General features: G+C 36.7%; 1 protein-coding gene across 2 annotated transcripts; it reads left to right on the top strand.

Moving 5' to 3' along the window:
* Positions 1-82: 82 nt before the first annotated feature.
* Positions 83-25,282, top strand: ZBTB41 (zinc finger and BTB domain containing 41). Of its 2 annotated transcripts, none has more exons than XM_077823781.1 (11): positions 83-198; positions 1,170-2,405; positions 5,336-5,543; positions 6,877-6,946; positions 10,311-10,458; positions 11,691-11,820; positions 14,163-14,258; positions 15,085-15,191; positions 17,880-17,985; positions 19,011-19,099; positions 19,968-25,282. In XM_077823781.1, exons 2-11 carry the CDS (start codon positions 1,286-1,288, stop codon positions 20,531-20,533), a joined length of 2,640 nt encoding a protein of 879 aa, XP_077679907.1. In that variant the 5' UTR covers positions 83-198; positions 1,170-1,285; the 3' UTR covers positions 20,534-25,282. The 2 variants fall into 2 exon arrangements, with proteins under 2 accessions (XP_077679907.1, XP_077679906.1); XM_077823780.1 differs by having other exon boundaries at positions 19,884-25,282.
* The last annotated feature ends 1,658 nt before the right edge of the window (positions 25,283-26,940 follow it).

Genomic DNA, 26,940 nt, shown 5'->3' with positions numbered 1-26,940 from the left:
CAGTGACGTACAAGGGCTGCTCTTACTACCTGCGCATGCGTCGAGATGTTCCTTCTCAGAGCGAGGCTGCGTCTGACACAGGCGCGCCGGAACCCGGAAATGGAGGGGGAGGTGGCTGTGGTGGCGAGCGCAGCGGAGGAGTTTAGCGGCTGACAGGCAGCGGCGGGGGAGTCGCGCGGAGCGCCGGGCGCGGGGCAGGTGTGTGCTGCTGCTGCGCGGCCTCTCTGCGGCTGGCGGGCGGATCCAGTGGGGCGAGCGATTTACGCCCCCCGTGGCTGGACCGTCGCCCTGTGTGGAGGGGCGGGTGAGCGCCACAGCCCGCTGGGGCGCGGGGAGGCGGCTCCGTGGGGTTGGGGACTCTGCTCCCATTCCGAGGTAGGGGGAATCGGGGGCCCTGCGCAGGCCCCGGAGCGGGGAGCAGGGGCGCTCCCATCGCTCCCCTGGGGCCGAGGTGAAGGGCCCCTCTCCCTCTCTGTCCTTGGGGACCGTGCGGCGGTGACCCCAGCCGGTCGCGGGGGGGGACAAAGACTCTCAAACGCCCGAGGTTGTTCCCCGCATCCGGAGCCGAAGCAGGGGCGTGCGGGGCTGGGGATTTGACATTTGGAGGCAAAACGACCTGCCACCCGAAATCCCTTCTCCGAGCCGCACAGGAAGTATCGCGCTGCTGTTCTGCAGGAGCACAAAACTCCCCAGTCCGGATGTCAAGAGGAGAATGGAGTATTGAGCACAGAATATCTGATTGGCCTCAACGTGAATGCACCCGTTTCGAGTTCAGCGAGTGTCACCCAGCCAACACCAGTGTGAGACGTGCACAGTTAATAAGGCCAATATTCAATGGGTTTTGGTTTTAATTTTGTTCTGGTTTTGAAAAGATGCTTCAAAGAGCAAAGCAAATCTGTTTAAGAATGATATGTTGCATTTGTCTTGGAACATTTCACAAACTATAGGAGCACACTCTTCAGCTGCCTAATAAACAGATGTCACATTATTTCTTTTATCAGTGTACAGCAATGTTACATGATAGGCCAGAATGGGAAGAGACTAGGTTTGAATAATTTAGTAAATGCTTAAAGTATGCAGAGAAGTAAGTAGAAATTGTATATAGTTTTAGAAAGTAAATTATATACTGTTGTGTCCCAAGTGTAATTATTAATAATATTCTTTTACAGATTATGAAAATATTCTGATCAATCTGTTTAAAAAATATTCAGAACTGAGTTAAGGCTTCACCATAAATCTTTTCTGCTGCTTATGAAGTTTCTGATATTAAAGCTGTACTATTGAAATGAAGAAAAGGAGAAAGTTCCCTGGAAATCTAAATGAGAAGATACATCTTGGCCATGAGAAAAATATTTCTGATGGGATTCTTGTAGATTCTGACCAAGAAACTGTCACCAAATCTGCTGAAGTAGCTATTGCAGGCCAGCTTGAGTGTTCCCAAGAACTTCCTCCATCACCAGAACAAAGAAAACTCTTAAGTTCACTGCAGTATAATAAAAATCTACTTAAATATTTAAATGATGATAGACACAAACAACCATCTTTTTGTGACTTACTTATCATAGTAGAAGGAAAAGAATTTAGTGCGCACAAAGTTGTTGTAGCTGTTGGCAGTAGTTATTTTCATGCTTGTTTGAGCAAAAACCCAAGCACGGATGTTGTCACACTGGATCATGTAACTCATTCTGTTTTTCAGCATTTGCTTGAGTTTTTGTACACATCTGAGTTTTTTGTGTATAAAAATGAAATCCCGTTAGTGTTGGAAGCAGCTAAATTTTTAGACATAATAGATGCAGTCAGACTGCTCAATAATGAAAATATTTCCACCATACAATCTGAAGTGGTAACTGAAAACCCAGTACCAGTTGAAACTCTCAATGAATTGACTGGAAAACTATCAAATAGTCACCAGTGCACTTTTTGCAGTCGAAACTTCTGTTACAAGAAATCCTTAGAAAACCACTTGGCTAAAGCTCACAGATCCCTTCCACTGGAAAAAAAACATGGGTTAAAAATGGTTGAGAAAGCAGACTTTTCTACCAGAAGATCTACAAGGAACCGTAAATGCCCAGCTAAGTTTGATAACAGTGATAATGAAAGCAGTGATGTGTCTGACAGCAACTTGGATAAAGTGCATTCTGAGAGAGAAATGTCTGTTAAAAATGAATGTGAAGATAGTGGAAGTGAGTGCAATGCAGATGAAGAGGGTCAGGAAGAAGAAATATCAGATGAAGATTCAGATAGTGAAGAGCAAAGTAAAAAAGAACATAATGATACTGAAATGAGTCCTGAGCTAGTTGATTCAGTAGGAAATATTCCTGAAGGTTTAACTCCAGTCATCATTCAGAGTAGTAGCAAAAAACTATTGCAGTGTCCCAAGTGTGACAAAACGTTTGATCGAACAGGTAAGAGCAATTAGTTCGTCTCCTTTCTCTTTACCACATGGTTGTACTTTCAGGTGGAAAATAAACTGAGTTCTTTCTGACTCTTATGTTTATAGACAATTATCATTACTGTAGCACTAAAATTAGGAAGTGAATTAATAAGAGTGCTATTTTTTAAAATCCTGCAAATGACAAATCTTTCTCTTCCCCCAGTCGTGGTCTCAATTCTTAGTATACAGAAGAGGCTTGAAGAGAGTGCAGTAACTTATTAGTAGAATGGAAGGTAAATTGTAAGAAATCTGAAACATGGGCTTGACTTCCCACCAAACTGTCCAACTTTAGCTGATTAAGGTAGCTGACTTTTCTGTTAGAGTTATACTATATTAAATGCTACAGAAGCAATTATTTCTTATGATAAAAACATGGTCTCCCCAGCATGTGGCTCCCTGATGATGAAAACACTTGCATGTACAGTTCTAATTCATAAGAAATATAGATGAGGTCTGTCTTTCAAAATGAGCCTAGTATGCTTGTTCAAATATCATAACTAATAAGATGTTTTGACATGGCTGCATGTCAAACAGAAGAACACTAAACTCACTTCTAGATTTTTAAACTAGGTCTGATTGCAATATTAAGTGGTCTTGCCATTAGTAAACTTAAATTTTGTTGAGATCTGAAGGCAGAATTTTTCACGTGTGGATCACTAGTAATAGTTTATTTAATTGCATTTTTACTTACAAGACATGATCCATTGAGATTTTGTCAAATTTAATTTTATACCACTTGTTGAGGGACGTGCTGGCTGAAATTTTAGGTGTGGGATAAAATAACACTGCTTTTACAAAGCCAGGTTAAAGTCTTTTAATCATGCATTAAGTTCTGGTTTAGGTGTGATAAATGTTCCTCAGGGTATCAAGACAGCTCTTCAGTCTGTACCCAAAGCTTCCCCACTATCTTTCTAAACTGAGGGTCAAATCGTGCTGCCTTATTCACATAAGCAGTCCCGTTGACCCCATGGATTTGGCTCTGAGTTTTTCCTTCTTCATGAGTATTTTTCATTTCAGCTGGGATAGTTAATGTATTTCTAAACTTTGATTATGAGGTACTGAGCTTCCTCAACTGATTGCTGAAGTCATGGGAGTTATGAGAGCAGCATCTCACGAGATCAGGCCCTTTTTAGTACTACTAAAACACTACCACTATAAATTTGTCATCCTAAGATCTAAGAATTTATAGTCATTATATGGGGAAAAAAAAGCTGATTTATATGTTTAGACATATTATAGTGAAATGGGCAAGCTTGCTCTTACGGTATTTGAATTTAATCATTAAGGCAGGAAACCATTTTGGTTTCAGACCTTTCTTGTAGCAAAACTTTATTATTGGCTAGATACTTGATAGCTTTTATATAGTGCTCTTCATCTTCAAAGCACTTTACAAACATTAATTAGTTGATCCTAACAACAACCTGGTAAGTATTATTATCCACATTTTACAGATGGGGATACTGAGGCAGAGGTGAAATGAGTTGTCCAAGGTCACAGATTATATAATAATAACTATTCAACATTAAAAAAAGGTGAGACATCTCTCTCTCTCTTTTTTAAAATAGAAACTTGTGGAAAATTCTCTGAATTTGATAACTGTTGCTGTGGTTTTTTGATACTGAAAGTCCAGACTACAGAGCCTAATAGTCTGAAGTTTTAGGGTTTTTTTTTTTTTTTAATGAAATATTTTGAGTGGTAGTGCAAAGTCAAACTTTTTTTTCTCTTTGCACTCTTCTAATTTAGAGCCATGAAACTTCTGTGTTTTAAAAGGGGGGATGGGAGGAGGAGTGGAAGGAGAAATAAAAGCTTGTCTTCCATTGGCGATTTTAATAACCACAATACACTTCTTTCTTTGTGTTTATAGAGTGTCCAAAAGTAGCATGTAGGTGTTCTTACAGAGAAATAAACCCCCTTCTAGTCCAAGGCCCTGCAGTTGATTCCACAAGTGCAGACCCACAGTACAGGATTGGGGTCCAATTTTAGCCAAGTCATGAATGAGAATGAAAGTCAGTGTAGAAGGAATGAAGGCGAGATTATTATTTTTATTTTATTTTAGTATTGTTATAATGCCTTGGGACCCAAGCATGGATGAAGTATGAGGGTCTCTCTCTTTCTTAGTCTTTGATTATACCAAAATAAATGACACGAAGCTCTGTTTAAGTTTCCAGACTGCTCCCTATTTTGAAAGAGGTACTTCGTGAACTGGGTTATTTAAAAAAGAAAAAGTAATGCATCTCTCAGTCGAGGATAGAGAGTGCTTTACAGAGATGAATATGTAGGCTCATGTATACAGGATGTGGTAACAGCATATGTGGAGTAAATATAAAACACATTTTAAAAATAGTGAAGATTAAAGTATTTTGGGAACCTTTATTTGATTTGTCTATATAATCCTTATAAGCTACCCAGTGAAACTCAGTAAAATAATTGTTCATATGTATGTTGAATATGCCTAGATTTATGGAGGTTGGCTGAAAGCATTTAGTGCACGTACTATACAAGTTTCAGAGTAACAGCCGTGTTAGTCTGTATTCGCAAAAAGAAAAGGAGTACTTGTGGCACCTTAGAGACTAACCAATTTATTTGAGCATGAGCTTTCGTGAGCTACAGCTCACTTCATCGGATGAAGTAGCTCACGAAAGCTCATGCTCAAATAAATTGGTTAGTCTCTAAGGTGCCACAAGTACTATACAAGGACACCCTGGTCTGTGTGCTGTGAATCAGAACTGTGTAAGGCCCCATATTGTTTTAGGCTTCAAAACACTGAGTGGAGATTCTAACAAAAACAAGAAAGTACTGAAGATGATAATGAACGTAAGTTAGTTTGTTTGCCCGGTGGTATGTGTCTTTAAGCTGACTATAGTTGATAGTTCTATGCTAAAGTAACACTTTATTTTTTAGGGAAGCTCGAGATCCATACCCGTGTGCACACAGGTGAGAAGCCCTTTGAGTGTGATATTTGTCATCAGCGCTATTCCACAAAATCTAACCTGACAGTTCACAGAAAGAAACACAATAATGAAACAGAATTTCATAAGAAGGAGCACAAATGTCCATATTGTAATAAACTGCATGCAAGCAAAAAGACTCTAGCAAAACATGCAAAGAGGTAAGTATGAGTGGGATTGTCTGTTACACTTCTGTGTAATGTATTTTCCAGCCCCAAAGCTGTAGTAGATAAAAACACAAAATATTGGAAAACTATTTAACTTTTGGTTTCTTTCTAGAATTGTTTTTTAAAAGACACCTCTTTTAACAGGCAAAAGAATTAACAGTAGTAAGTCACCTACCCTATAACGATAAGTTAGTCAATGTTTGTACAGCACTTTGAAAATGGAAAAAAATTATAAATATATATATATATATATATATTGTGTGTGTGCGCACAAGATATTAGGGTACTGTGAAGTGATAGTATCACAATAGCTTTCTACTATAAATTTCAACTTGCTCAAGAAAGCTACTTATTAAAGTTGACCCTCTCAGTAATTATCTCCCTTTTTAGGTAAGATTGTGTTGTTTTTTCTGGCAAGGCAAATCTGATAATATCCAAAGTCCTCCTGTTTCCTTGATCCCTTTCACTGTGTTGTTAGGTTTGGGCTTGATGCAGGGACAGCACTGGTTTTGTTGGCAATGATATAGCCTCCTGGTGAATGATGAAAATCAAATGTCCATACAGAGTCTTAGATCTATCAGATGCACTTAATTCAGTTAACAGTGAAGTATTTTTATTTACCTATAGACCCTGGCAGGGATATATTCATTTAAGAGGACCCCTAGAGTGGTGTAATACAAATGATCTGGCCCATGGACTAGCATGTGGTACTGCAAGTTTCTTTAGTCAATTTTCTTTAATATGCTATGCCTTCAGGATTCCAGTGTCATCAGCAGGCTGATGACAGCTTTGTCAGTTCACTGGATTGGATTGGAATGGTAATGTTTGACTAGCTTTCATGGTGTACAGCCAGAGTTGAGGCCTGCATCAGCTTAAGCTGGATGAACTTCCATTAAGATACAAATGGTAATGTTAGCAGACTATATTTATTTGAAAAGGAAGAGGCTGAATGTAAACTGGGTTTAACTTCTACAGTAGAGCTGTCCAGGGCCATCTGTAAATTATATTCCTGGTATGGTTTTGGGCAGATATACATTTTTTTGAAGTTATACCTCTATTGACCTGTTTTTAACGTATGTGGTTGAATGCATATAACTTCAGAATCTGTCATGTCAAGCAATAGATATTTCGTATACTGCATATTTGAACAAAGGCTATGTTTTTAAAAAATGTTTGTCAAATGTGGAGATACGTAGACTTCGAAATGACAAGAGAGCTGCATGCTAATGCTGCTTGCTATGCTAACTAACGTGCATTAGTATAAATAACATCGGAGTTGAGTAATGTTAGCTATACATTTCTTATTTTCACTGATCTTTCCTCCTAGGTTTCATCCAGAGAACATACAAGAATTTCTTTCCATTAAAAAGACAAAGAGTGAAGGCTGGAAATGTGATGTAAGCATTGATTTTTTGGTAGACTTAAAGTAAACTTGAGGTTTTTTCTACGGGATTTTTTATAATTAGTTTATACAGAAATTACTTGGTTTAATGATTTAATGAGTATTTTCATTGCATCATTCACCCTGAAGTCTAAATAAGCTGTGTAAGTTAAATATTGTGGTTTCAGGTTGATATTAAATACTGTATTTTAGTGTGTGCATAAGACTCTGTGGCTGTATAGAAAGTACCGGACTTAATTTTACAAAATATCTGTGGCCATTAAAATGGGTATGTTTGCATATATTTCACATTAAATGGGAGTTGAATATTATGACTAGCAAAAAGACAAATAAAGCCAATAGTGAGAAACTAGTGGAATATCTTATCTTTAAAAATGGGAACAAAGAGTACACTGGGAAGTTATAGACCAGTCAGCTTAACTTCTATGCCTGGAAAGATCCTGGGAGGAATTTAGCCCAGTTTGCAAATACCTAGATGATGATGATAGGGTCACAAGGAATAGCCAGCATGGAATTGCCAAGAACGAATCTTGCCAAACCAGCCTAATTACGTTCTTTGACATGATTACTGGCCTAGTGGATAGGAGGAAAGCTGTCAACTTGATGTATCTTGATTTTTAGTAAAGGTTTTGACACCTTCCAACTGATGTTCTCATACACAAACTAGGGAAATGTGATGTAGATTAAGTTACTATAAGGTGGATACAAAATTGTTTGAAAGACTATACTTGAAATAGTTAGCAGTGGTTGTCTGTCAAACTGGGAGAATGTATATCTAGTCTGGTCCCGCACAGATCAGTCTTGGGTCTGGTACTATTCAATGTTTTCATTAATTACTTGGGCAATGGAGTAGTGTGTGTGCTTATAAGATTTGCACATGACGCCAAGCTGGGTGGAGTTGCACGAATTAAAATTCAAAATGACCTTGAGAAATTGGAGCGTTGCTCTGAAATCTACAAGATACAATTCAATAAATACAAGTGCAAAGTACTATGTGTAGGAAGGAAAAATCAAATGTACAACTGCAAAATGGGGAATAATTGGCTAGGTAGTAGTACTGCTGAAAAGGACCCAGAGTTTAGAGTGGATCACAAGTTGAATGAGTCAAGAATGTGATGCAGTTTCTAAAAAGGCTAATATCTTTCTGGAGAGTCTTAACAGGAGTGTCATATGTGAGACATGGGAGGAAATTGTCCTGCTGTATGTACTTGGCATTGGTGAGGCCTCAGCTGGAATGCTGTGTCCAATTCTGGGCACCATACTTAAAGAAAGATGTAGACAAATTAGAGAGAGTCCAGAGAGAGTAACAAAAATGATGAAAGATTTAGAAAACCTGATCTATGACAAAAGATTTTTTTAAAAATAGGCATATTTAGTTTTGAGAAAAGAAGACTGAGTGGGATCAGATAAGTATTCAGATATGTTAAAGGCTGTTATAAAGAGGACGGTGACCAAAATTTCTCCATGTCCACTGAAGGCAGGACAAGAAGTAATGGCAGTACGCTTCTGATTTCTTTGATCATAATCATACACTCCATACGCTGCCCATAATGTATATTCTTGGAGGTGCTCCTTCAGGGGAAGACCAAAAAAATATGTAATGTAATATGGGCAAAGTTCGCACCCCCATACTTTCTCATTTGGCTGAATGCTGATACCTATTGAACAATAATCAGATACCAATATAAGCTTTAAGTGTCCTAAAAGTATTGTGCAGACCTCCCAAATCTGGCTTTAGATATAAAGCCATAAATGCATTTTCTAGTTTTCCCCAAGAAATTGGGTATCAATAAAGTAACAATTTAGTATGAAAGTTTTGGCCGTGTGATTTCTCTCCCCTTTCCCATTTCCCAAGTGTCAATGGAGTCAGATTTTTTTTTCCCCAAATCATGTTTTTACAAGATGTGGAACAAAATATTTTTTGTCAACAACACAGTGGTTGTACCTATACTAACTCTGCTGTATGTCCAGAAGTTCATATCATCGCGAGCCATAACATGCTATCTTGCAAAGGCTTATAAAACTAAGCAAGTTTGGGCTTGGTTAGTAGTTGGCTGGGAGACACCTAGATGCTGTAGGAAGCAGAAATGTTTGTTCATTAGTTTTTCCTTTGAGTCTGTTGTGACGCAGTGCATATTATGGTAAGGGGCATTATGTGACAGCAGGTTCTGTCTTTTAGATGAGACGTACAGCTCTTTACAAATCCCATAGTCATAGCTAAAAGTGAAATTAAAAAGAGCACTTAGATTTTGAGAGCACTTGTTTGGGAAGCTTGATGCTTGCCTGGACAAATGAGTGAGTGGATTTTGCAAGCCCTGCCTTTAGAGAGAGAGAAAAAATATCCTTTGTGTTATCTGAGTTTAAAATGGGAGTATTGTTCATTTATCTGAAGCGGTGCACATTGAAAGTATTGTTAGGAAGGACTTTGGAGCAGGGATGGGATTTTTATCACGTATAACTGAACAAGAGAATGAGGTAAGGCCCTGAAGTTGTGGCCTTGTTTGAAATAGCTCCTCCACTCAGATGCACTAAATGCATACCGGCTGCCTGATGTTGTTTGATCGGTACTAGTAGTCTGGGTTTGAACATTAGGACTTGGTGCACTTACACTTTTTGGCTATGCAGCATACTAGATAAATTCCTGGACACATCTGAATACTAAAAGTGGGAGTAGCAGCAGTTACAACTAGGCTTAGAAGGATTTGACTCTTTATCAGTAAATGGCGACTTCACCATATGCACACAAATGGAGGAAAAAAAATATTTCTTTTGATAATTGAAGTTTACGGACAGGCAAAGTAAGACTTCATTGGCACAATCCAATGATTTTGACTTCTGAATTAGGCTTGATACAAATGGACTAGCAAATATTTAAAACTGTTGATTTAAGGATATTTACTTAGCACATACTGACGTGTGAGACTAACAATGTGTTTTAATGGTTTATAAAACTTTAACTTTTTGGGTCTCACCATCTACTGTCATGAAATGATTGTCGAACATCCATCCATAATTTCCCACAGTTGTGAAAATAAGTTGATACGAATCTAAATGCTTAAAACCCATAATTTGTGCAACTGTGAAAATTTAAAATGATAAAAATCTAAATACTTCAAAATAATTATATATATTATGTATCAACATTATAAAAAAAAAATAAAAATCTAATTCTGCAAAGCCTAAGTATAAGCAAGCTGAATGTTCGAATTTTCACAACTACTGGGGTCTCTTGCCCTTAGATTTGAATTAAGTTATTTGGTTATATATATATATATATTTTTAAAGAGGCAATAGAAACTTAAAAAAAAATCCTGAGTTTGTCTCTAGCTAATGTTTGACCAAGTATTTTGTCATTTTAGATTTGTAAGAAATCTTTTGCTCGAAGACCCCATTTGGAAGAACACATGATTCTTCACACTCAGGATAAACCTTTCAAGTGTACCTATTGTGAAGAGCACTTTAAATCCCGGTTTGCAAGATTGAAGCATCAAGAAAAATTCCATCTTGGTATAAAAACCTCCTTCTGACATGCAAACAATAGATTTGAAGTAAAACAGTCTTCTCCAATGGGTGCAGAGTTTGATATTTTTTTCCTTTGCTCCTGTTTAAATATTTTATTTTATTAGATTTCTTAAAAGCTTTTGAAAGATTAAAAAAAAGCTTGGTACTAATTTTTTATTTTTTTCATTAAACTGCAATGATATTTTTAAACATATGCATCCAAATAACTGTACCATGTACACAATCCAATGTTGGACTAGCTGACTGGGAAATTCTGGTTATGATTAAAGGTGTAGATATGTTAATCACCTACAAAGTACGTGTATTGCCAGTTCACTTACTGATAGGCAGCACTCTTATACAAATAATAGATAACTCTAGGAGGGAGAAATATTCTGTGAGTCTGGAAACTTTAATAAAACAAAATCCAAAGATATGATATAATAATATAAACTTCTAAACATATTCAAATTATTATGAACTGTTCAGTCTCTTGTACTAATTTTCCGATACCATAGCAGCTGAGATATGAGGGTTCAGAGTGGTAGCCGTGTTAGTCTGTATCAGTAAAAACAACGAGGGGTCCTAGTGGCACCTCAGAGACTAACACATTTATTTGCTCATAAGCTTTCATGGAATATAACCCACAAAATCAGATGCATGGAGTGCAAAATACAGTAAGCAGGTATATTTATACAGCACATGAAAAGATGGGAGTTGCCTAACCAAGTGGGGGTCAGTGCTAACGAGGCCAATTCAGTTAGGGTGGATGTGGCCTGTTCCCAACAGTTGACAAGAAGAGGTGAATATCAATATCCACTTTGATTGAATTGGCCTCGTTAGCACTACAAAAAGTAATTTTCCCTTTGTTGATATTCACCCCTTCTTGTCAACTAGAATAGTTTTAGAAGAATCCAGGCAGGTTCACATCATGGTTGTATACTATTAGTACTAAATGGTTATGTTTTTATGGTAGTTGTACAAGAGTTCAGAGCATTAGATTATCAAACTGAAATTTAATTGACTCACAAATGGCAAAAAATATTAAATGTTTAAATTTTACATACTGAAAAAATGTGAGGCATGTTAGAATAATAGTTCATTAAACTAGCCTTTTATTCTTGTAGGTTGCTTAAGATATTTTTTTTGTTTTTGGGTCACTGACCCAAAATATACATCTGTTTGTGACTTAATGTAATTACTCACAGCTAATAGCAGTTCTGGTTATTTTCTTTCAGGCCCTTTCCCATGTGATATTTGTGGTCGTCAGTTCAATGACACTAGAAATCTAAAACGCCATATAGAATGTACTCATGGGGGGAAGAGAAAATGGGTGTGTTTTATATGTGGAAAATCAGTCAGAGAAAGGTAAGAAGGAATATCTCAATCAAGGCTTGGCATAACATGAGTTTTTAATATAGAAAGTAAATAGCTTTGAGGGTATAAAATCAGTTTAATTTCAGAGGGTTAATAAGACAATGTATCAAAGAAGCAGTATCTCTACCACAAACAATATATGCATTTATGGTATTTTAAATGTGAGAGTGGAGAACAGAGGTGATTGACCGCAAAACACTAAATATAGAAGACCTACTGGGGAATTTGGTTGGCCGTATTTGAATTTGCTGCATTTTGCAAGAATATCTTTCATTGGCTACATAACTGAAGAGGGACTGAGATTTTTCTGTGACAGGTGCATTGCTGAGTGTGATAATGATAACGAGAAAAAGAGAAACAATTTATAGGAGTGGCTGGGGGAAACTTGGAGAAGTTCTGAACTTCTAAAAATATATATATTCTCTTCTGCTATTCCTGCTCCCCTTCAGAAAAGAGAGAATGTCATGGAAGATCTTAGAAAATTGATTGGACAAACTCATTTTTTTTTTTTTTCCCCTCTTCATTTCCTAAATGGAGCAAAATTTACTGATTTCTAGCCATGTGCAATTTGAAGTTCTAAAACCTGGGTAATAGCTTCTGCCATTATTGTTTTGGGTATGTATCTTTACCATGCATATAGTTCCTGGAATGGCAGATGCTTAACTTTTGATGCAGAACACAAGCATTTTAATACAGCTGGGCCAGTGGTTGGCTCCTATAGAAACTGTATAAATCCGTACAAAAGTAGGATTTTTGTTCTTCAGGGGTTAAGGCTTAACTGATTGTATGAGAAACCTGGTATGAGGGTTTTTTAATGAAACAACCTTTCACAATGCTGTGCAAAGCATCTGAGCTAAACCAGGCTGTCTTTTTTTATTTTAAACTGTGGTTGAAACATCTTACATTAAACTTTATATTAGTTTATATTTGAGTCTCATGTAAAAAGGTACACTTTTTTTCCCCTTTTTGGAGAAGGTAACTTTTATTAATTTCTTGGTTTGACAAAATCATCTCTGCTTTTAGTCATTGGGGCTGAGATGTTCCACACGTCTTAAGATATCATACATCGAAAATTTCTGAGCTTATATATGTTCCCTATGGACTCATTCCAAATCGCTGACCGCTCCCACTGAGTACTGTTGGAAGAGGATTTGGCCCCAAGTGGGACTAGTTCTGTTAAAGCAGTCAAGCAGAACACAAGAAGTGGAACATCAGTGCTGCTTAAAATTATAGAACGGAAGGGCACGTGCACATTTAAATAGAACTTGTACTGGCTTGTTGTAATATTTGTACATAAGGCACAAAAGCCCAGCAAAATTTTCAATTCCCTGTAACTCATTTTTAGCTTGTAACACAAGCTATTGGTAAATAAAACAACTTTGCATTAGCTTAGGTTTATAGATTTTAGTGTAGTTGTATATGTGCACAGAAGTAAATATATTTGGAGTTACTGGTTTCAATAGCAAACTTAAAAATCACAGTACTTCTAACTGAAAATATTTTAACTATTACTGGTAACATCTAGAATTACTAATTAAAAGAAACTAGAGATTTTTTTCTTTCAGACAGCTTATATATTTGACAGCACTTTGTGAATAGTAAATTTCACCGTTTCAGTTGTATAGTCAATCAGTTTCCTTTGTTGACTGGTCACAAAGTCACAGGAAGAGAATTAGAAAAAGAAAAAAGGAAATTGGCAGGGCTGCGTACTTTCACATTAGTGCATATGTGAACATACGCACTATGCTGAATTAGGCTTGCAGTGAGGGCTATAATTTTGATTTTTCTCTTTTGACTTTAAACTATAGATTTGCAGTAACTTTTTTGCATGGAATTTTCTTGTCTTCATATAAGCAAAAAGAAGCAAAGAGAGGTTCCAGTGATTTCAGTGATATACACACACAAATCCAGAATTTTTGGGTGCATGCAGTGAACGAATATCTTAGGATCAGGCTGAAAAAGAAGTTGTACTGGGGAGGGATAAGCCACCATTAAGACACAAATTGCCAATAACAGTGGGAACAATATAGAAAATATTAGTAAAAACCACTTTTTTTTTTGTATAAACATGCATTCCTTATGTGCTTTGATATGTGTCCCTTTAAGAGTATCTTGTTTCCAGAAGAAACCTGTGGAGAGAAGATTAGACATGATGAATGAAATTCAGGACCTTTATTTGTTCTATATAATTTAATACAAATACTTGAGTATTTAATCCTCTGTTTACCTAAAGTGATGCATCAAGATCAGAGAACATTTATTCTGTCTACACTTTAAAGTAGTAGTAACACTAAGTTCCTAAAACATTGCTTTTTTTTTTTTTTTAAACCCAGAACAACTTTGAAAGAACATTTGAGAATTCATAGTGGGGAGAAGCCTCATCTTTGTAGTATTTGTGGGCAGAGTTTTCGTCATGGAAGTTCCTACAGGTAATGAAGCAGATTCTGATTCTGTTTAAAGAGATTAAGCTACCACATTCTAGATGGTGATATAGATAGATCTCTCTCTGTCTCTCTCTCCCCCTTTTGCCCGCACACCATGAAGAATTATGTTGATGATGTTTGATTTGGGTTTCCAATATGAGTAAACAACGATTTTCAAAATTGTTTTTTAACTTAAAGAAATTTGGGGAATTTAGATTGATATTGGTGTGAAAAATCCTTTTTTATCTAAATTTGGGTCTTAAAGTACATGACAGAATCCCTTTCACATACGAAATATATCAGTTTCAATGACAAACTGCAAGAAACGAAATGTTTGCGTTGTTCTTTTCCTCAACTGTAATACAAATAATATTGAAGTTGACTTCTTCCAGACCTTCTGCAAATTTTGAGTAAGTGCTGTTTGGGGGGGGAAACCATGGCAAGTAATGTACTGCAGTTTCCATGTTCGTTAAGGTGAAGCTATATTCTAAAAAGTAATTAAAAAGACATCCTGAGTTCTCAGTGACTTCTATATCAAGTTTGCGTAGCTTTACAAGTAAAGAAGAAAAAGATATTACAAGCACTGTAAATTTAATTTGGGATTTGAAAGTAGAGCTGTCGTCTTTCTGGCTCATTTAAGAACAGTAAATGATTCTGCAACTGGAAGTTATTTAGTTGAGTGAGCCAGAAAGGAATCCAGCTTCATATCCTACAGCTGTACTAGTTCTGCATGCAGATCTGTTGAGGAAAATGCTATTTTTATAATCACATTAATAACTATAAACGTGTTAAACTTGAACAGTGACATAAATTTCTCTGTCTATTAATATAGACTTCATCTACGAGTTCACCATAATGACAAGAGGTATGAATGTGAAGAATGTGGGAAAACGTTTATTCGGCATGACCATCTAACAAAACACAAAAAAATACACTCAGGTAGGCTATATCTTTGGAAGTTTGATCAAAGTAAGTAAGAGTGAGCAAAACATTAATTTTGGATGCTTTATACTTTTTAAAGGTTTTAATAGGAGTGGTATTTAAGCCTATTACAAATGTTACTTTCAGTGTCCTACGGACGGATTTATTTATCTCTTCAAACACTTGCAAAGTTTAAGAGTAGAATGTTTCCTCTCTGTTAATACAGAGAGCTGAGGGACAGTCAAAAGGTGTAACATTTTATTTATTTTATTTATTTATTTATTTTAAAAAGCAAATGTGATAGAAGAGGATTTTTTGAGTTAAGATTTCTTTTCTAATAGCAGCTGTTAGAAATATTAACACCATAACACAAACTAAGCTGTCATTCACACAATCTCTGTCTAAGTTTGCATCCTGATCACTTTAATATAGAGTATAAATATGGGAAAATGACGCTTGAACTGTCTGGGTTTCTAAAGTTCCCCATTGTGGATTGGTAGTTAGGAAATCCTACATATGGGGAGAATCAACTCTGGGCACAGCAAAGCAGGTGGAAGAATAGAAGTGTTTTAAACCACTCCCCTTTCCCCCAGCTATTTTGCATCTTGAGGCAAATGGATTAGATCTGTAGAGGAAAAGAAAGATTGGAACCATTGGAGATTTCTTTCTTCCAGAACAGACTCCTAAGGGAGTATAAGATTCCCCAGAGGATGGAAATTTACTTTCCAAAACAGTGTGAAGATATGAAAGTGATCAACGACTAAACTTTGCGAGCCCTTGTTTGAATAAAACCGCTTATTTAGTGTTTGAAACCCTAACACCCGCTATAAAACAAAGAAATCTTTGAAAACTCAGATCACCACCCCCCCCCCAAAAATCCCCTTTTCTACTCTATTTGCCTTTTTTCCTCCAGAAAGTTACTTACTTTGACTGTCCAAACTCCCTCTACTTACATGAGAAGAAATATTCTGCCACTTTGTGAAAGATCTCAAGATGACTCAAAAGAAACATCCAGACTTTTAAACAACATAAAAGATAAAAGGTAACTTGAAAAAAGATTAACATTTGGATGTAGCACTAAGTTCTTAAATTTGATCGCTGAACTGGCAGTGCAAGAGACAGCAGTCCTACATTTACTCCAAAATTTAGGCTTTTTCAAGGCTTTCGTGAGACTTGAAATTCCACCTTTAACAATCCAAGCTCCAAAAGAGGGTGAACTTTCAGTCATTCTCTTGCCTCTCCCTCCTCTTCTCTCTGTGGCAGTATGGGGTAATGTCCCCTAGCCATGAAGATTAGCTAACCATATAGGAGGAAGAAGAGACCAGGGAATGAGGAACCAAAAATGAAGATGTGACAGGTTGGATCACAGAAACCCCTTTGGGACTGCCACCTGTTGTGCTGAGACTACTTCTGAGCCCATTTTCCCTGGCGGCTTGGGATTTCAGTGCCCTGCCTGGTTGTGCTAGACGTGCCAGCCTGCTAGAAACACAGACGCAGGCTTAACTGAAAACAGCTTAAGAAGTGTTCCTGTCTCCAGCACTCAGATACGCAACTCCCAATGGGGTCCAAACCCCAAATAAATCTGTTTTACCCTGTATAAAGCTTATACAAGGTAAACTCATAAATTGTCTGCCCTCTATAACACTGAGAGATATGCACAGCTGTTTGCCCCCCCAGGTATTAATACATACTCTGGGTTAATAAGTAAAAAGTGATTTTTATTAAATACGAAAAGTAGGATTTAAGTGGTTCCAAGTAATAACAGACAGAACAAAGTGAATTACCAAGCAAAATAAAATAAAACGCGCAAGTCTAAGGCTAATACAGTAGGAAAGTGATTACAGATGAAATCTCACCCTCAGAGATGTTCCAGTAAGCTTTCTTTTACAGACTGCCTCCTTGTAGTCTGAGTCCAGCAATCACTCACCCCCCTGTGGTTACTGTCCTTTGTTCCAGTTTCTTTCAGGTATACTTTGGGGGTGGAGAGGCGCTCTCTCTAGAGCCAGCTGAAGACAAAATGGAGGGATCTCCCAGGACTTTATATAAACTTTCTCTTGTGGGTGGCAACTCCCTCCTCTTTTATGCGGAATCCAGCTGCAAGATGGAGTTTTGGAGTTACGTGGACAAGTCATATGTCCAGTCATGACTCAGAACTTTACAGGTTGAGCTACATTCCCAGGAAAGCTCAGATGTGAATTGGCATCTCTCAAAGTTCATTGTTTGCTTAAGTGTTTCTTGACTGGGCACTTACTGAGAATAGTCTGTTCTCAAGAAGCTGACCAACTGGTTCACTGGGGTTACTTAAAATCAAACAAGTACATAGCCAGTATTCATAACTTTGATTACAAAAACGATACATACGTAAATAGGATGAATATATCGAGTAGATCATAACCTTTGCAGAGATATGTTACATAGCATATAACTGGAATATGTTTTATGCTAGATGTCATATTTACATTCATAAGCATTTTTCTATAAAGCATTATGGGGGGCAACATCACAGAAGAGATGGGTAAAAACTACATGTCTGCTTGGATCAGCCCAAGGTCATGAAGTCATTGCTTTGGGTAATAGAAAATCCTTTTGAGATATGGAAGAGCTTTTGTTGTTTGGAGGCTTTGTACTAAACATGGTTGTACTTTTTCTGAAACTTGAGTTCTTGTTGCAACTTAATTTATATTTGTTATTGGTCTCCTTTTAAAGGTGAAAAAGCACATCAGTGTGAGGAGTGTGGAAAGTGTTTTGGCCGCAGAGATCACCTAACTGTCCATTACAAAAGTGTTCATCTAGGAGAGAAAGTGTGGCAAAAGTAGGTATTTTTTAAAGTTTAAAAATATAAACATTTCCATATTGTAAACAAAGTTGGACAAATTTTCATAAATTATTCTGATAATATGTGAAATGTTAGTTTTGCCTTTCTCCCTAATTCCGTTATGTCAAGGTCCTCAGGTGACCTAAAGCCAGTGCCAAGATCTGTGTTTTGAAATAGCCATGTGGAAATCATAGCCATCTTGGCAATCCAAACAAGACCTTTTTTATACCATAGTTAGGCTGAATAACCTTAAGCTTTAAAAGTGATCAAATTCAGTTCTTCTATCAATCTGTAATTTTGCTGGTAGCCTGTTTTCTACAATAATGTAATCTAATTATCCTGTACAAACTGGGCAAATGACTGAATTGCAAAAAATCAGTTCAGTAGTCTGTGAGCTCTCCCAAAGTCCTTATACTTTAAGATGGAACTATCCAGAACTAGGTTTCAGGATAAAGACATTGCTTTTAATATTCATATTTTGAATAATTTACTGTAAATCTTGGCTAACAGAAATGCATAAAATCAATTACAGGGTTGTTTAGCTTTTATTTTGTCAGTACTTAAATCCACTGCCTCAGTCAACATGTTTCATTGTCACTTGTTTCCTCTTGGGAGGAAAGGAACATAAGCCAGTCTTAAGCTTGTTTTGTAGCATAACTTGCTGCTAAACTGAAGACCAACTCTGGATGTTGATCTGAAGTATCCTCTTCAGGGCACATTTCGGTTTCAGATGGGAAGTTTTAAAGGGATTTGCTGTCTGAATACAAAGTACTAGACTACTCATTTTGCAGAGAACAAGATTAAATATAGAAAATCTAGATGGCCCTCTGACAAGTGGATGCCTAAAGGAATTGCCTGTCCTCTCCAGTTATGTGTTATATTGTAATATAAATGTAGAGGGAGAAATACAGAAATATGTGACTCTCTTCTGCAATTTGTGGAATCTTTAAAGGCTATGTACATATTTGAGACTTTTTGGAAAAACCTGATCTTCTAATATAAACATGTTTTCTTCTTTGCAGATATAAAGCAACATTTCATCAGTGTGAAGTCTGCAAGAAAGTTTTTAAAGGGAAATCAAGTTTGGAAATGCATTTTAGGACACATTCAGGTAAAACTTTATCTATCACTCTGTGTTACTGCCACCTTGGTGTGACGGGAGATGATAAATTACCACAGGACTGACCAGAATTCTTCTAACACTTCAGGCTTTATGACGCTTTAGGGCAGCAGTAGCAAGATAGAGCATGAACTGAGCTCCCTACTGCTTGTTGTATGCCATCCTTTTCTGAGTGTGAATACTGCCCTCTGAATGTAGTAGTTAGTTCTTTTTAGACTTCTCCAGGCAAAGGAGCTTCTGGATTCGCATGTGTTCTACTGATGCGCATTGTGTATTTTTACCAAATTTACTCATACCTTCTGCTCAGTCTGGAGATCTAGGGAATACTTAATTTCAGTTTATAACCTAAATCAGGATTTGGAACCCAACTATCCAGTGGAAAGTGTCTTAATACTCAGCTCTTCATTCTGTGCAAGAAAGTAATTGTTCACTAGAAGGACCTAAAAAAAAAATGCAAATTTGAGCTTCTTTAACAATAGTACAATAACGTGAATGTTGTTAGGTTTATTGACTGGTCCCCTTCATGTTCCCTTGGCAGAAATCCGAACTAGTTGGATTTGACGAGAATGCTATACTGATATCATTTCAAAATAACTTTTCTGTTTTCACTTAGTGAATTGTTTTCTCAGATGCCAAACATATTTTTCCAGTACAGCTACTTGAGAACCGTGTTTATTATATAATATAGCACCCCCATCCCCAACCATATGATTTCTACACAGTGATACTTGACTTCACATTTTATCTATTAATGCTGACTCCTTTTCTTCTATAGGTGAGAAACCATACAAATGTCAAATTTGTAGCCAATCCTTTAGAATTAAGAAGACATTAACAAAACACATGGTTATTCATTCAGATGCTCGACCTTTTAACTGCCAGCATTGCAATGCAACATTTAAACGAAAAGACAAGTTGAAATACCATATTGACCATGTGCATGGAACCAAGGCTGCAGAAGAAACAGTAACCACTTCTGAAGAAAAAGTAATCTCCTTGCCAGTACAGTACACCCCTGATGACAAAGTTTTCCAAATTGAGTCTAAACCATACATGGATCAGCCTGAAGTTTACGAAACAGAAGTCAAACCTATGCTACAGAATGTACCAGCAGAAGTATGTGTGCCAGTAACACTGGTACCAGTTCAGATGCGGGAACCTCAAGCTGATCTAGTACAACATAACACTACTCTCTCACCCCAGTCTCATGGTATTCTTCCCCCACAGGCACAGCAGCCAGATTATCAACGAACGGATTTGGCATTTCTGGAAAAATATACTCTCACTCCCCAGCCTGCAAATATAGTACATCCTGTCAGACCTGAGCAAATGTTGGATCCTAGAGACCAATCTTACCTTGGAACTTTATTAGGGCTTGATACAGCTCCAACTGTACAGAATATGTCAAATAATGAACATTCATGATTGGACCCCTAACATTCCACCTAACTTACTAAGCCATTAGCCACCAGAAGGCTAATATGGCTATTAAGTTTTGTAGTTCATTTGGACTTCTAGTCTTCTGAACAGTTTTGTTAAGTGCAAGGAAAAAATAGATTTGTTTACATATATGAACATTAAGACACATTTTAATGTATATTTATAGTGTTTCTTGTGGTTTTAAAGGCTTTTAAAAATCTTATAGCAGATCTTTTGAAAATAGGTTCTCAAATATCTTTTAAGAATACTAGCTGCAGCAAACTTTAATCCCATACCTGGCCATTAATAAAAATAATTGTTCATATGTCTGCATCTCACTTTCCAAATAAACCTTTCTGTGGATAATGGAAAATATACTAGAAGGTTTAAGGGTTATGTCGAATTCATTAGGGTCACGATCGGAAAAAACATGAAACTAAACCTCTTAATGATCCCTCACCTTAAAATAAAATGTAACTTAATCCCAGATGAACCTGGTTACATTTTTTTACTGTAATTCATATCCGAAGAGTGGAATTATGAATCTGAGAATATAAAAAGTACTTGTGCTCTCTTAACCTTGGTTCAATCTTCTATAAAGTTTCCAACATTTGGGCCTTGAAAGGTTGAGAGATGTGGTGGTAATATACTGTAACCCTCAGGCAGTAATAAAAGACTGGACTACTTCATCCTTGTTTATGAGCACAGAATCAAACCAAGCTGAAGCCCTTACTGGTATGCCCATTTCTACAATACTGATATGTAAAGTAATTTTAAAAGCTCTTTTCAGAAAAGTAATTTGCTTAAATTTGTTAAAAGATTAATGAAATCAGTAATTATAAAACTTCAGCTGGCTTCTGGAAAAGAAAGTGAAAGGAAGTTATTTGTTTTTTCACCTTATGTGATATACATCATATGTAGGTGACAAATAATTAGGAAGAGGAAGGAAGATTAGAATATGTAATGCCTTTAACTATTCTTTTACTGTTTCCTTACTGTTTTTCTAATGTGGAACCAAATCAAATCCACTATCTAGAATAATTTAAATTATTAAATCCCTCAAATTCTCTTCTAAGTAGAGCCCTGCAAGTCCATGGACATCTGCGGATCATTTTTGTGGATTGCAGATTAGATGCGCATACAGACTTTGTGTTCGCACAGGGCTCTACTTCTAACCTCATTCTCGAAATAATCCTTTCCTTGTTGTAGGCTCAGTCAATCTTGTGCCAAAGGAAATACATAGAATCATACTTGTTTCTCAATTATGTCTCATTAGAGATTACATTTTAGACTAAACTTTCCCTACTTCCCATAAAAACCTGGTTTTCTCACTTATTATTATTGTAAATTTTTTATATCCAATTTCTAAATTATGAAACTGGAAATTCATTTGCCACAGTGAGTTATTAAACTTCTGCATTTGGTAGGAGCATAATAGTCTCTGAAAAAATGTCAGCATCCTACTGCTACAAACTCTTAATGGCCCTGTCTTGTAAAATGCTAATCACTTTCTGTGAGGTGTTTGAGTGCTTTGCAGGATTGGGCCAGACCTGGGTGTTTGGTCATGTGTAGAAGCTTTTCAATCTAACTGATTCTCATCTAAGTGCACCAAAGACTTCTGTTAGCAGTTGAATAGTACTAGCATGCATAGAATTTAAATGTATCATTTAAATAAGGACTTGTCCAAAGAAGCACAATAGAAGTCCTAGACTTACAGATCTTTAAAATTCAGTTCCTATAGTAGGACCAAGTGTATGTTTAACTGTTGTGTTTATATGTACAAAGCAAGATGAGAGAAATACTCTGGGAATGTTCATACTGAGATGCTGTATATATGTCACGTAAAAAGATGAGTACTAATTAAGATTATACAACAATATTCAGCCCATTGAATGCCATCTTCTAAAAGGACACTGTCAAGTACTGCGCTTCCTGCTTGTCCTCTGCAAACAAAATTTTTAAATCACCACCATACTTACGCTCCAGTGCACAAAAGGACTATTTAGTTTGTACCTTTCAAGTTGACAAGCACTGGAGTTTTTACCCCTCTGTATAGCTTTCCAAAGTTTATGTTCATACTGACAGAGATAAACTGACATCAATGCTCTCAGCACAGTTCTGAGACTGACATTCTACCTTTGCCTTCTTTACTGACTTTCTTCCTCTGCAATGAGTGTGGAGAGGATTGCAATTAAACAGTGGCATAAAAATATTGGTGGTTAAGTTCTGTTTTGTTTTTTAAATCCAATCAGTCTGGAACACACTTCACATTATTTAAATGTTGAGATTGAAGTTGGGGCATATATTACTTAATGTTCTTTTTAAGTCTGTCATGATTGTGCCTATTTATACATTGGCTGATCACTCTAGTTGATTAATTATTAAAGACCATATTAAAGCAAATATTTTCAAAAGTGCCTAGTGATTTTTGGGTGCTCAACTGGAGCCACTTTAAAGATGTTTAAGTTGGGTACCCCAAATCACTACACTCTTAAAAATGTTGGCCTAAGAATTCATCAGTGCAGTTTTACAGTTAACCAAACTAGTTTGCATCTTTACCTGCTGGTCAGGCTCAGTCGTTGCCTGAAGGGAAAAATAATTTATGTAGGAAAACTTACATAAAAGTGCTAAATTATTAAATAGTATAGCTTTTGAGGTTTTTTTATGTGCTGGGTTTTGGTTCTTATGCCCTTATGGGTATAGTGAATTTGCATGTGATCTCACCACTTAAAGCTGAAGGAGGAAGTGGGTCTCTCTTTAAAATGTCACATTGTGATCAGTGCCAAATATTTAAAAGTTGTTTGTTTTTCTTCCCACAAAAACAGCTGTGGAAGAAAAATTGAACCTTCGTTTGTGCTCTTCTGTCTAAAAGGTTTCAGAGTAACAGCCATGTTAGTCTGTATTCACAAAAAGAAAAGGAGTACTTGTGGCACCTTAGAGACTAACCAATTTATTTGAGCATAGGCATATGCATCCGATGAAGTGAGCTGTAGCTCACGAAAGCTTATGCTCAAATAAATCGGTTAGTCTCTAAGGTGCCACAAGTACTCCTTGTCTATCTAAAAGGGTTTTTGTGAAATTTTCTTTAAATCTTAAACTCTTGTGTAGCTCTGCAAAAATTACTGCATCTGTGTTCTGTTTACATATTGCATATACCTTTCAAAAAACCTTTTGATATTTTTTTTTGCTTGTATTTATCGGGTCACTGGTTATTCCAGGATATCATATCTTTGAATGGTTTCAGAGTAGCAGCCGTGTTAGTCTGTCTTTGCAAAAAGAAAAGGAGGACTTGTGGCACCTTAGAGACTAACAAATTTATTTGAGCATAAGCTTTCGTGAGCTACAGCTCACTTCATCGGATGCATTCAGTGGAAAACACAGTGGGGAGATTTATATACATACATGAGAACATGAAATAATGGGTGTTTCTGTACACACTGTAACAAGAGTGATCAGGTAGGGTGAGCTATTACCAGCAGGAGAGTGGGGGGGAACCTTTTGTAGTGATAATCAAGGTAGGCCATTTCCAGCAGTTCATAAGTACGTCTGAGGAACCGGGGGGGGAATAGTTTTACTTTGTGTAATGACGCATCCACTCCCAGTCTTTATTCAAGCCTAAGTTAATTGTATCCCGTTTTGCAAATTAATTCCAATTCAGCAGTTTCTCGTTGGAGTCTGGTTTTTTAAGAAATTCTTCCTGAGCGTTACTACTTTTTTTTACAGTAGTATCGTTTTCCAAGGCTGTCCTTATTCTGAACAGCAGCAGTAGTAGTGATAGTGGTATAGCTTGGCTTATATTGTGGTGTACTTTGAAGATAAAATATGATTTTACTTTTAATTTGCATCATTTTATTTTTAAAGATGAATCATGTCTCAGAAACAAAAGACAAAGTGTAAAGAAAACTGATACACTGTAGTGAACAATCCTGGTGAGAAACATATTGGGAACAGAATTTTTCGGACAGGTCACTTGTTCTGAAGCATTATGTTTTGGATATTGGAACAAGTCAATAACTTCTTCATAATATGTTTTGATCAGGTATTAAATTCATTATTATGTAGACAGGGAATGAATTAACCCCCCCCTCTTTTTTTTCCCTCCCCCCCCAAAGGTAGAACTTTCATGTAAAGCAGATGTGAACTGTGAGAATATAGTTGCAAATCAGAGCTTTTTTCCTTCTTGGGTTGGGGATGGGGAATCCATTCATGAATATCTGCATAATAGTAACAAAAGCAATTCAAGATCAATTTCCATAATATATATCCTTATGATTGCGGTCATCTTTGACCTTGTTTATAAGATCAGGAGTATCTAGGTCATGTCATCATGGGCCTCTTCTTTAACAAGCTAACCTGCATAAGTATTATTACTGCTAAAAAAGAAGGGGGGGGAAGACACTTTGATAAAACGCATAACTGTCCTTTCTCTATATTTTGATGATGGTCTGGTGCATTAAAGGTAACGATATTTTAAAATTGTTTGAAGTCTCCCATAACAAAGTATTTCGTTCATTTTAAAATGTTCAACTTTTATATAAAAAAGAGCAAAGTAAAAAAATAATAATTTGGCAATATTTTGCAACTGTTACATGAAATACTGTGTTTTTAGTATGGTCTGTAATAGGTTGCTATTTTAGGTGGAAGTCTTTTAAAGTAAATTTTTTTTAAGGGAAAAATCTCTCTGCTATAAGGCATTGTAAATGTAGAATAACTCAGTCCTGTGTGTAATTCTTTGATATTAAAAATTTAAAGTTCCTTTGTCCTAATGTTGCTTGCATTTCAACATTTCTTGCAGGAGTGGTTGTTGCTCTAGATTTGAACTGATTTTAACAGCATGAAAATGCAGTATTCTGCTTGTCTTTCAGATTCAAAGATAATGGAAGATAAACTATCTGGGTTTTTTTGGAAATTTTGTCAAATTTGTGGCTGTCTCATGATCTTACTTTTTATTTTGTAAACTTAAATTCAGTTTAGGAAAAAACCCTTGGTTTGATCGGATCTTTGAATGTGGGAAGCCTTTTTTTAAAAAAAAAAATCTTAAGGCTTATCAAAGCCATTTGTAGTTGATCTATCAAAGGAACTGCACTTATTGTGCTATTTAACGTAAAATTTCCAAAACTGAAACAGGAATAGATATTCATATACCCAGTTATGCCTGATCTCTTAAACCATGTGCAAGCAATAGACAGGAGTAGAGAAGGATAATGCATTAGCCATTCCAATGGGAAGTTATGGGTGAGACTTTCAAAGACTCAGTGGGAGTTGGATGCCTAACTCCGGTTTGTGCCTTTGAAAATCTCCCCCAGCATGGACAGCTTTCAAAATGCCTGGGTGAACTTAGAGAAGTGAAATTGATTTTATGTGCATAAAAACACATTAGCTGTTTAACTGCCTCAATTGATAAACTAATGAACCTTGGAAGGATCAGAAAGTTTGGATGTTGCAGTTTTTCTAGGCTTTGGACTAGACAGGCTTGATAATGGAACATTTATTCAAATCCTGCCCAGGTTTGCACTAAGCAAAAGTAGTTGCCATTCTTGGAACCATCACAACTGGCCATCCCTTTTATTTTTTGACACTCCCAACATGGGAGAGGGAAACAACTGCTTTCAAACCTCAAAGGTGATCCTTCTCACTCTAGATTCAGCAAACTAGCCATTTTAGATTTCTTTTTGGGGATGTTAAGAGTCAAATACAGGCCTGTGGTTTGCCAGTGACGTAATTTAAAAATGTCTGCCATTGCCTCTATTTTTGTAGTCCCTCTTCCCCAAACACATGTTAATCTGAGTAAGGAATTAAAACTATGCATCCCTATTCATTGAAAGTTACCAGATGAAAGTATTCACACTATTACCTGTGAACATATTCCAATTCTGTGCAACCTTATCACATTACCTTGTGACATGCCTTTCATCAATTATCTGACAATAACATAGTTGGGTAACTAAGTCCAGCAGTGGAAGTGTGAAGAAACTGGCTTGGAGAGGAGGGGAGTCAGTAGCTCAGTGAAAATCTCAGTATGCCTACCTGAAGGTGTCAGCCTTGTGTTTATCTGATGTTGCAAACAACTGTTTTTTCCAAAGCCATTAGCAAAACAGTTTGTGAGATGGTAATCTAATTTTGTTGAAAATCCATTGCAGGGAATGTTTATTAGCATACAGTGTGTGAAGCCAGAATGATTGGCACCAAGGATTTTTAAAATACATTAACTGTAGTTAACATCCCACATTCTTTATGAAAAGTGAGTCAGAGATGGACTTTCCAGCATTCTGTTAACTATCACCATTTGGGAAAGTGACTCCTTTATGGGCATGGTTTCTTGTATTTAAAAAAAAAAAAAATCACTTTCTAGGCTGACTTTAGCTTAAGAAAGATTAGTTGTGTTTTTAACATGTACTGACTGTGGAATGTGA

This window comes from Eretmochelys imbricata, chromosome 8 (genome assembly GCF_965152235.1).
Source record: "Eretmochelys imbricata isolate rEreImb1 chromosome 8, rEreImb1.hap1, whole genome shotgun sequence".
Lineage (NCBI taxonomy): Eukaryota > Metazoa > Chordata > Testudines > Cheloniidae > Eretmochelys > Eretmochelys imbricata.
Note: the sequence above shows the minus strand (reverse complement) of the source record. Positions and strands in the feature narration are given on the sequence as shown.

Bases quoted from the DNA above. Each gene is read 5' to 3' on its own strand.
- ZBTB41 (XM_077823780.1), top strand. From the start codon at position 1,286: ATGAAGAAAAGGAGAAAGTTCCCTGGAAATCTAAATGAGAAGATACAT. The intron at 2,406-5,335 runs GTAAGAGCAATT...TTTATTTTTTAG, and splicing joins CAAAACGTTTGATCGAACAG to GGAAGCTCGAGATCCATACC. The intron at 19,100-19,883 runs GTAAAACTTTAT...TTTCTTCTATAG, and splicing joins GCATTTTAGGACACATTCAG to GTGAGAAACCATACAAATGT.